This window comes from Eucyclogobius newberryi, unplaced genomic scaffold (genome assembly GCF_026437365.1).
Source record: "Eucyclogobius newberryi isolate DKJ021-1_F unplaced genomic scaffold, fEucNew1.0.hap1 SCAF_4, whole genome shotgun sequence".
Taxonomy (NCBI): Eukaryota; Metazoa; Chordata; class Actinopteri; order Gobiiformes; family Gobiidae; genus Eucyclogobius; species Eucyclogobius newberryi.
This window is the reverse complement of record NW_027316056.1, coordinates 5,020,974-5,032,617: the sequence shown is the minus strand read 5'-3', so window position 1 is coordinate 5,032,617 and position 11,644 is coordinate 5,020,974. Positions and strand designations below refer to the sequence as shown.

Sequence of the window (11,644 nt, the reverse complement as noted above, 5' to 3'; positions counted from 1 at the left end):
ACACTGTCACTATGAGCTCTCATGTTGTGTGTGTGTGTGTGTGTGCGCACACTGTCACTATGAGCTCTCATGTTGTGTGTGTGTGTGTGTGTCTGTGTGTGTGTACACACTGTCACTATGAGCTCTCATGTTGTGTGTGTGTGTGTGTACACACTGTCACTATGAGCTCTCATGTTGTGTGTGTGTGTGTGTGTGTGTGTGTACACACTGTCACTATGAGCTCTCATGTTGTGTGTGTGTGTGTGTGTTTGTGTGTGTACACACTGTCACTATGAGCTCTCATGTTGTGTGTGTGTGTGTGTACACACTGTCACTATGAGCTCTCATGTTGTGTGTGTGTGTGTGTGTGTGTGTGTACACACTGTCACTATGAGCTCTCATGTTGTGTGTTTGTGTGTGTGTGTGTACACACTGTCACTATGAGCTCTCATGTTGTGTGTGTGTGTGTGTGTGTGTACACACTGTCACTATGAGCTCTCATGTTGTGTGTGTGTGTACACACTGTCACTATGAGCTCTCATGTGGTGTGTGTGTGTGTGTGTGTGTACACACTGTCACTATGAGCTCTCGTGTGTGTGTGTGTGTGTGTGTGTGTGTGTGTGTGTGTGTGTGCGCGTGTGCGGACACACTGTCACTATGAGCTCTCATGTTGTGTGTGTGTGTGTGTGTGTGTGCGGACACACTGTCACTATGAGCTCTCATGTTGTGTGTGTGTGTGCGGACACACTGTCACTACGAGCTCTCATGTTGTGTGTGCGATCAGAGTTGGGGTTGCCAGAGCCAGGTTGTTTCTCAGCCGCAGAAAAGGTAGAGCTCCGTAGCAGCAGCAACATGCTCTTGTTTCGGCGTGTTGTGAACATGCACTCTGTGCACCTAGTGACTCTTGTTCTCTCGCCAAGAGAAATAAACTTTCAGATGCACGTTTTGATAATCTCCTTCGTTATAGCCATTATTTTTTATCTGTGGAGTAAATGTAGGTTAACAGCGATGTGGTGAGTTTGATTTAAATAAACTATAGTGCTAAAACTGGGGTGCACGTTGGCAAAGGCGGTTAGCACTCTTGCCTCCCAAGAAGGAGATCATGGGTTCGATTTCCGGACCAGACCAACATCACATGATCTCTCTGGGTGGAGTCTGCATGTTCTCCCCGTGGGTTCTCTCCGGGTTCTCTGGGTCCTCCCACCGTCCAAAGACATGCATGTGTTAGGTAAAATTGGTTACTCTAAATTGGCCCTAGTGAATGAATGTGAGCGTGAACTGTCTGTAATGTCTATGTCCCTGTGTTGGCCCTGCGACAAGTTGGCCACTGTCCAGGGTGTACCCCGCCTAAGGCCCGAAGTCACTGGGATAGGCTCCAGTCACCCGCGACCCCGAAAGGGAACAAGCGGTAGAAAATGGATGATGGATAGTGCTAAAACAAGTGCGTTCTGTTGTTATGCGTCTGTGCTTTTCTCAATCCACTATTTAGTTGCAGTGATGTTTTTCACTGCTTGTGGACAGGCTGACACGTGCTTATTGAATGGTTCTGTGGTAATCTGTCAACATAAAAGATACATAAAGCTCAGTCAAACACATTTACTTTGTTTGTGTTCAGCAACAAAAGGGGATTGTCGGCGAACAATATAGGTTATATGTTCATATTGGTCACTCAAAAGTATTCTAACGCGTTACTTTTATAACAAAGTAGCGCAGTAATTTAAGGCTTTCGTTTGCTAGGGCAGTACTGAGGTAACGTAACAAGTTACTTTTAAAAGTAACACTACCCAATATACATGGTCACTACGAGCTCTCTGGTAGTTTCCTTGATCGTATGAAGCGAAACTTTCAAAGTATGCCTGGGTTTTGACTCGCAATTCATTTTTTATGCAGAACAATCTTCCAGTCAGTCAAATGCATCGCAGAAGCTAAGGGATCATCTCAAAATGGGTTGAAGCTGAAAAGACTTAATTTTTTTCGTCTCTCTCTAGACCCCCTCCTCCCCCCCAAAAGACTTCAGACTGGCTTCACATAACATTTTACGCGTTGATAAAACGATAGTAGCTTGATAGACTTGCTCACCTCTAGTGAACATCCCTGAACATCCTTTGGCAAGTTTATATTTAGAAGTTATGAACCCTCCAAATAATGTCACCTGTCGCGCATGTTTACTCAATCCACATGGTCCAGGGCCAGCCCCAGCACATTTGGTGCCCTAGGCGAGCTACTCCCCTGGCGCTTTGTCAATTCCAAAATAGTGTTTGGATACATAGAAGGGGGCGCAAAAAACTCGAAACAAAAAAAAAGCATTTTTTTTATTTTATCTTTTTAATCCAGAGGGGTGTGCACTCCTTCCACTAGGCCGCCTATACGGCCTAGTGGAAGGGCCGGCCCTGGCCCTACGGCACATCCCATTCAACCCAAACTGTGAGATGACCACATTGAGAGTCTCAAGAGGACGAGAGAGTGAAAAACTCGTTTCTTGTCAAAACCTGTAATTGTCAATTGCCTGAGTTTAGACCTTAGACATGTCAGACTGACAGAAGCAGGACACGCGCTTTTGTCTCAGTGAGAATCTCACGTCTTCTGTGATTGGCTGAAACCTCATGCAGGTTTGTGTTGGTCCTTCCTCCGGTCAGTGCGTAGCACGTTACTAGAGCCAAATCTCTGGATCATTTGCTGCGCCGCGTCTTGCCGCAAAAAAGCTTTTCCAACTTTTCTGCACCAGTCGCCTTGGCGACGGCGACGCCCGCCCCGCTCCCCGTTGCACCCGCGTACTCCGCGCTCGCACCTGCCGTGCTCCGCGCTCGCACCTGCCGTGCTCCGCGCTCGCACCTGCCGTGCTCCGCGCACGCACCTGCCGTGCTCCGCGCACGCACCCGCCGCCTAATGTTGGCCTAATGCTCGTTGCTGAGAGTTTTTTAGCATTTCAAAACAATTACTTGTACTTGTATTCATACTTCAACCCATTTTGAGATGATTCCTAAAGGAGCCTGTAAAGGCTGGACTTTATGATCTAAATGTTAAATAGATTACAGTTTATTTCAATACTGTATGTGTAAGCCTGAATGAATAAAGTATGGTTTATTATATAAAGTTCATTTTATTTATAGGCCTGAGCTAAAAACACATAATATGAACTTTGGCATTGAACACATGACAAACTCATTCAGTGATAAAGTGTGCATTATGTTTAACAAATTAGTGCATAATAATTAAACAAATAATGCATCTAATGAGGTTCTGTTTTTAATTGATTTTTTGTCAGATATTTTGTAAAATATACATTTATTTGATTTTATGATTTTTATGTAGCAGTTTAACATGAAACGTGAATGAACAAGTTGCTGATGGATAATCACTGATAACATGTAAAATAGTATCACCAAGTGAGATTTAAATACTTCACCACAGGATACTTCTGGAAGAAAAATGTTGACAAAATCAGTAGTAACAGAATTAACACTCACTAACTCACTTACAATACATTCAAATGAACAGCAGGAACAAGATTTAAGCTCCTATATTTGAATAAGATAAAAATAAACTTTACTGTCTCCTGGGGACATCACATTAACACTAGGACTCCCATTCAAACCAATGGGATTCTTAGGGGAGTAACTGCCATAGAATGTTTGTTGCCAGGCTGCCTGGTGGCCTAGTGGTTAAGGTGGTAGCACATATGCCAGGCTCCACGTGCTGCAGCCGGCCGCTTTCTTGTGTAGTCTTGTTGAGTTAAAATCCCGGCTTAACGCTCTCGACGATGGTTCTTCTCCATGACCGGTTTGGCCACATCGTACAGTTTTAGCCATCTAAAAAGGACAACCTCTGCTGTAGCCGACTACAGAAGTTCTCAGTGTGTGTTCTCCAGGTCAGCAGGATGCGCTCACAAGTACTTATGAGGCAACCTGAGCGACTGCTTTGTTCTGAAGAAGCACTGGGTCGTGGTCTGTCACCTGCCTCGGGTCAATCACCATCTGTGTCTTGTTTACATGTAGAATCACCCCAGCCAATAAAAGCATCAATCTCATTATAATAAATAGATAAATCACTGTCTTTGTGCAGCAGACTGAGAATTGTATTTATATTTTATTTATATATTTTTCAATCCAAACCCACCACATCAGATCATGTACAACCTCAACAAGCCCAGATGTTTCTAATGTAAAAACCTTTTGGCAGGAGTTCGACCACCACTGTCCCTGGGTGAACAACTGCATCGGTCGGAGGAACTACAGATACTTCTTCCTGTTCCTGCTTTCCCTCACGGCCCACATCATGGCCGTCTTTGGGTTCGGGCTCCTCTTCATCATGTACCATCGACAGAACATCGACCGCCTACACGCCATCGTCACGTATCCTTCACACACACAAAGACTGAGAAGATCTTTCTCCTTTAATCACGGCCACTCTGATTATTCACAGCAGATTGTGCTCTTTGCATGTCATTTAAATCATCTTAAAGGTCCAGAAATTGGCTAATAATCAGACTTTGGTGCATGTGAACATGGCCAGTCTTTGTCGAATAATAAACCCATCAGCCTTGTATGTATTCAGAACATATGTTTTTATTGCTAAAATCTTGAAAAACATGTATTCTTTTTGTGAGCAGGCTCGCCTCTCCACAGATCTGACCTGTAGTAAAAGCGGCAGACACTCCACTATGAAAGTTTCATAGGGCACAGACTGAATGGCCCTTTCTCATTCACACTCTGTGTTTTTGGTGTTTGCCGGTTTGGATAATATTTATTTTCTTCTTATCAATATTGAAATATAAAAAAAAAGAAACTTGCAGTATAACCGGAGGAATCTTTAAAAAAAAAAAAATCCATAAAAAAAAAAAATCCATCCTTGACTCCGGGGCTCAGATTGGCTGTGATGTGCGTGGCCGGCCTGTTCTTCATCCCTGTGGCAGGACTCACTGGGTTTCACATGGTTCTAGTGGCCCGGGGCAGAACCACCAATGAACAGGTGGGACACTTCTGTTTCTTTACCATTACTTACCAGACTATTGTATATTAGAAGTCTCGGTCTGAGGTTTCTTGGTAAAAACTTTGAATACATTCTGGTATTTCTAAATGGAAGAAAACGTGATCAAAATGCTGGTCTTTGTCTTCTGCGCTCCAGGTCACGGGGAAGTTCAGAGGAGGCGTTAACCCTTTCACAAACGGCTGCTTCAAGAACGTGTCTCATGTTCTGTGCAGCTCACAAGCTCCCAGGTACGGCCTCTTTGTTTGTCCCTGTATTTTCATCTGCCTCGCGCTGGCAGCTACTGCACAATTTACACAGATCATGGAAGCAGTTTAGCTCATTTCACGTGTCATTTTGTGTACAGATGTCGTACTATTGAAAGGGTTTTATAACTGTTAACTTGAAGCACCACTGCATGAAATTGTAGCGACGAGTTAGAACCCGACTGGAACGTTGTAGGAAAGGCGTTAATGTCTCTGTTTATTAAGCATTAAGGGGATTAAGATGAGGATTAGGTAAGTCCAGACCCGACTGTCGAACACTCGCCGTATTTGAATTTTTTAGGGTTTTTGACAAGTCATGCTAAAATGAATGTTCTTAAAGTTGCACTTTTCTGGTGGAGGGGTTGCTACCTTTTCCACCGACTCGCATCAAACTCATAAAAACCCTGAGACAAGCAGATGGCACCAGGCCAAGTTACGTGTCAGGTCTGCGGAGCGGTGACCCTGATCGCCAGTAAGAATTAAACACATTTTCAAGGTATTTTCGAGAATTAAAACCATCTGTAATTCATATGTCGGTGTAATCCCTCATTCGTCCAGGCGTGTTCCATAGTAGAAAAAGCTTCAGTTGTAGTCATCTGGACTCCGTCTGTGAGTCGAAACGTCTATTTTTTTCTAACGGAGTCTAGATGACTACAACTGAAGCTTTTTCTACCATCTGTAATTCATTAAATGTAAGCTGTAAATTTAATTCCACTTCACAAAGCAATAAGATCTCCATGGAGACAAGCAGGTAGCAGACCCCCCACACCAAAAAGTGAATACTGTACCAAAGGACTCTTGTATATTTTTGATTTTATACTAATTATGCTTAGAGACAAAACCTATATAAACCTGGATCTTTTTATTTAATTTACAAGGTTAAAAATCTAATTTCGGCTGTAACAAAACTGCATTTTCCCCCCTTGCATGTATCGTTGAATGTATTGTGAAAGTCCAGTACTGTAAGACTGCATAGATTGTGCTCTTCTGCAGGTATCTGGGTAGAAAAAGGCCCGTTCAGAGCGTGTGTGTGCAGCCTCCATTCTTGCGGCCGCAGCTCACTGAGTCGCAGCTGGCGGCCAAGATCCTGGACAATGGGATTCAGGGCGAGCTGCACAGGGTAAGGGCCACAAACGTGATTAAACACCAACGCTTTGATTAACAAAAACGGTAAATGGACGTTGGGATCATTCAAATCTGCTGCTGATGAATTTACATGAGGGCGAGGCCGGATGGAAGCAGCAAGTGTCAAAGCAAGTTACAACTCAGTCAAGACTTTACTCTGTCCAAACAAGCTATATTCTGTTGCAACTCTTTCAAATGTAGAGAACATACACAAAGAAAGTGTCTGAAAATGTGACATTAAAATGACATTGACATTAAAATTACATCCTTTAACTTCTGATAAAATTACATGTTTCTTAATGTTCATTTTGTGGTATAGTTTGTATTGTTGTTTTTTGCCTTTTAGACTGCAGTGATTCAGGACGAAACCAGGCTGAAACTAGAACAAAACCGGGACTAGACTAGAACAAAACCGGGACTAGACTTGAACAAAACCGGGACTAGTCTTGAACAAAACTTGAACAAAACTTGAACAAAACTTGAACAAAACTTGAACAAAACTTGAACAAAACTTGAGCAAAACTTGAGCAAAACTTGAGCAAAACTTGAGCAAAACTTGAGCAAAACTTGAACAAAATTTGAACAAAATTTGAACAAAACTTGAACAAAACTTGAACAAAACTTGAACAAAACTTGAACAAAACTTGAACAAAACTTGAAATTTTTTTTAACAAAACTTGAACAAAACTCTAAAAGCCCTGGGGCTGACTCTAAAAGCCCTGGGGCTGACTCTAAAAGCCCTGGGGCTGACTCTAAAAGCCCTGGGGCTGACTCTAAAAGCCCTGGGGCTGACTCTAAAAGCCCTGGGGCTGACTCTAAAAGCCCTGGGGCTGACTCTAAAAGCCCTGGGGCTGACTCTAAAAGCCCTGGGGTCTAATTATTTTTGCTTGTTATTTTTCTTCAGTCTGTTTTGCTCTTGTAAATTGTCAACTCTTTTAAATGAAGTCATTCAAACTGTAATTGCCTCTGTTTGAAATGAGATAAAGTAAACCATGTCTTATGTGTGTGTTTCAGTCCAAGTCCAGTCTGGAGATGATGGAGTCCCAGTCGTGTGACGCTGAGCCTCCTCCTCCTCCCAAACCCGAGCTGCGATACCCGGGGCTCAGCCGCGGGAACAATGAGGGTGGGTCAGATATGCTTTGTGTACTACGGGTGGGACTAGGAGATTAGGTCTGATAAGGTCTTCACATTCTAATAAACAATTTGTGTAATCCAGTTTACAAATTTGACTTTACTATGTTTTTTTTTGTCATTGCACAATCTTTCATAATGGAATTGGGGGGGGAAAGTCTTCCGTCTGTAGTTTGGACCTTTACAAACATGTTCATACTTCAATCCTCAAATATTGAATCTCCCGCACTGTTTTACAATGAACAGATTCCTACTTTTGTGAAAAAAAGTTGTGAAAATCACTTTTAGACTTATCGCAGTGAGTAATTAGAATGTGAGGAATAAGTTTAGAGTTCTGCAAAGTGTTTGAAATGAACTAGTCGGGTTTATAAATCAGGTTTAAACTTCCGAGGCGACTGTTGCAAATGAATGAATTATGTGTAAAATTGTGAGTTTTCTGGAATTGTGTGGTATTTCATTTTGTATTGTATTGTTTTTCTTGTGTTCTTCTCCAGAGTGCCACCTCCTGAACAAAGCCCCTCCCACTCCCACCATGTACAAGTACAGACCCTCGTACAGCCCCGGGAAGAACCACACGGCGCTGACACACGCCTACGCCAACCAGGTAACGCTCCGCCGCCGCCGCTAAACAGGATGTCATTCAACCATCATGAGACGCTGCAGTTTTTCATGATTTGAGGCGATGGTTAAATGGAAAATCGATTTGAAAATAATGTCGAAAAATGAAGAAAAACGGTAACAAAAACTTGAGACATACAAATGAGTAAAGTACAATTTTAATCAACAAATATATGAGTCCAGATTGAAGCTCAGTTGGTCCAATTAATTATATTTTTGTGATGTAAAAAGTCATCAGAATATGTTTAGTTGCCATTGTCGCGCAACAAAATTTGCAAAGTTGGAACCTGCTTCGGCGATAATATAATATCATCTGAAATGGGACATTTGGGACTTTCAGCTGCGTTTTAGCCAATCACAGCAGTGAATTAACGTCTTTCGATTGATTGTGACCAGTCGACTAAAATAAATAAATAATTGAATTTGTATTTTGATCATGGTAATCATTATCTGGACTGTACAGACTCTGAAACACATTCAAAAATACCTTTTTTTTATAACAAAGAAGTGGCATCAATTAATAAAAAAAAATCGATTAATCAAAAAAATCATCGTTTGTCTTGTCAAATACTAATAATCGTTAGCTTCTTCCCTATTTGATGGTAAAACTCTATTTTAGTTAAATGAATGTGTCGCATCATACTTTGTTTTTGTGTGTATGACGCTTCACACATCACCAGCCTCGTTTATTTAATCACATATTGTTCCTTTTCACGTCAATAATGAATCCGGACATTCCCTGGATAATCTGTGTTTCCTTTTGCTTTGACACGTGTCTGTCTTTTATTGCATTTATGTCCAATCTAATAAGTGTCCATGCTTTTTCTTTTGATTTCCTGTCGGCCATCTTGGTTTGGTTTCAGTGGCTTTCTGTTGATCCGTATCAGTAAGTGGCTGAAGCCTTTTGTCTCCACCTTTAGTTGACTTTATTTCCATCACTCCTGTGTTTGTGTGAGATCACTTTTATTGTTTTGTCTTTACCCCTTGTAAAATATTCCCCTCCCTTAGATTTAGTGATATTTGTCCTAATAATAATCACTCAAATGCGAACACCAAATTAATTCAAGCACTTTTTTTTTTTTTCTAAACTTATCTCACGCTGAGATGTTATTGCTTTCCCCTGAATGTTCAAATGATCAGTTTTCCATTTATGAAATGTTTAATTGGACGACTGTGGTGATCTTGACTTGATTCGGGAAATACTTCTCACTACAAAGTCTGTAATTATTTTTGAAATTATATGGAAACATAATTAATAATGATTTAGTCTTTAACAAAAACACAAAATGAGAGAATTCGGTGATAAAATGCTCAGAGGCTTCACACTGACTGGATTGGGCACGTCTGGGTTTGAGGGCTGTACTTTCACTGTGTTCTCAGTCTCCTCGTCTCCTTCCCTTTCTCCTCCCCCCTCTTACTGTCCCCTATCCTCCCTATCCTCTCCCCTTGTTTCCTTCTCTTTCTCCTCCCCTCTTATTGTCCCCTATCCTCCCTATCCCCTCTCCTTGTTTCCTTCTCTTTCTCCTCCCCTCTTATTGTCCCCTATCCTACCTATCCCCTCTCCTTGTTTCCTTCTTTCTCCCCTCCTCTTATTGTCCCCTATCCTCTCTCCTTGTTTCCTACTCTTTCTCCTCCCCCCTCTTACTGTCCCTTATCCTCTCTCCCTTCCTTGTCCCCTATCCTCTCTCATTCCCCTCTTCCCTCCCTCGCTCCCTCTGTCCCACAGCTGAGTCGCGGCGAGAGCGTCGGCAGCGCCCGTGACTCCTCTTCCTCCACCTCCTCCCTGCTCCAGTCCAGTCAGCAGCCGGGCTTCCGCTCACAGCCCAGCCTCGACCACTCCTCGTCCGACCGCCAGCCCGGGGCAAACTCCGCCGGCGGCGAGAGGCGGGACGGCGGCAGAGACTCTGGCGGCAGTGGTGGTGGTGGTGGTGGCGGCGGCGGCATGCCCGGCTACACGCTGGGCGGACGCTCTTATCCCTCGTTTTCGGACACCACCGCCTTGTCCGCGGCGGCCAGCTCTAGATCCTCGAACTCTTCCGCCGCCACCGCGTCGACGAGCTTCAAGAGCCTCGCCAACCAGACGCCGCCGGCTCACCAGGCGTCTCGAAACGGGAGTCTTTCCTACGACAACCTGCTTTCGGACGAATTCGAAAAGCCCCCGACGACGTCCGTAGCGATAGAGATGGCCGCGACGACGACCACTGGACGCCCCTCGCCATTTTTGACGACGGAAATGCAGTCGCCTCATCACCACCACCACGCGCACCACCACCATCCGCCTTACCTGCACCGCTCCTCTTCCACATCTTCGTCGCCGCAATCGGCCCCTGAGCGTGAGATTTCCCCGTCCCCGAACAACGCCCCGCCCATGTCCGCGCCGCCGCACCATCACCACCACCACCACCACCATCATCACTCGCACCATCACCACTCCACCAACAGGCCGCCGCGCTTCGCCTCCACCCCGCACCACGCTTATCCCTACCGCACGCGCTCCACAGACGTTCCCCCGAGCGGCGCGGTGTCCATGTCGGCGGCGCACCCGCCCCGCTCGCCGCACGCTCCGCCCTTGGGTAAATCGCTGTCGTACTCGAGCGCCGCCGCAGCAGAAATGCAGTACCGGCTGGTGCGGAAGGCGTCCGCGTCGGCCAGTGCGAACGCGGCAAACGCAGGAGGCGCCGGGGGAATGGGAGGAGGAGGACAGACGTCGAAGTGAGTAAAACGTCTCCTTTTGATTTTGGGAAATTTGTGGTTTTGGTTTTTCCACTGCTAAACTCTTTCCTGAACTGTCCCGCTCGCCTGAATCCTCCTGACTGACTCCGCCTCCCTCGTCCAAACCAAGCTTTCCTGTGAGTGCCTTTCTCTTCCCTTTGCTTTGTTACATTTGCACCTGTTCTTTTATTTACAAGACGTTATCTGCATGTTTTTGTAATTTTTGTAATATTTTTTATTTTTGTTCTTTTTGTTCTTTTTGTTCTTTTTGTCATCTTGTCTGATGCAGTATTGTGTGTGTCCTTAGGTTATGTATATTTGTATCATTTAATGTCTGCAGGGGCAAAACTGTTTGTTGTAGGGGGACAGTGAACGCTAATAAACGTAACAAAGTTTCAGGGGCGGTAATTTATTAATTTGATATTATTACTGGTGATACAAATAAGAGTGATAAAAAAAAGGGACTGGGGGTTGTTATTTTCATGCATATTTGAAACCGGCCTAATTGTATGGTCAAGTTAGTGAAAAGATCAGGGGGGGACTCTGTCAGAAAGGGGAGGGCGCTGTCAGAAAGGGGGAGACTCTGTCAGAAAGGGGAGGGCGCTGTCAGAAAGGGGGGGACTCTGTCAGAAAGGGGAGGGCGCTGTCAGAAAGGGGGAGACTCTGTCAGAAAGGGGAGGGCGCTGTCAGAAAGGGGAGGGCGCTGTCAGAAAGGGGGGGACTCTGTCAGAAAGGGGGGGACTCTGTCAGAAAGGGGAGGGCGCTGTCAGAAAGGGGAGGGCGCTGTCAGAAAGGGGAGGGCGCTGTCAGAAAGGGGGGGACGCTGTCAGAAAGGGGAGGGCGCTGTC

The 11,644-nt window shown here is 44.6% G+C and overlaps 1 protein-coding gene across 1 annotated transcript in view; it reads left to right on the top strand.

The window, feature by feature from the left end:
* Nucleotides 1–11,644, top strand: part of zdhhc5a (zDHHC palmitoyltransferase 5a) — a 51,058-nt gene that overhangs the window by 31,229 nt on the left and 8,185 nt on the right. The window contains exons 4-10 of the mRNA XM_072462785.1: nt 4,159–4,331; nt 4,845–4,947; nt 5,104–5,195; nt 6,204–6,330; nt 7,350–7,458; nt 7,961–8,070; nt 9,811–10,796. Of these exons, the coding sequence (XP_072318886.1) occupies nt 4,159–4,331; nt 4,845–4,947; nt 5,104–5,195; nt 6,204–6,330; nt 7,350–7,458; nt 7,961–8,070; nt 9,811–10,796 (1,700 nt within the window). The remainder of the gene's footprint in view (nt 1–4,158; nt 4,332–4,844; nt 4,948–5,103; nt 5,196–6,203; nt 6,331–7,349; nt 7,459–7,960; nt 8,071–9,810; nt 10,797–11,644) is intronic.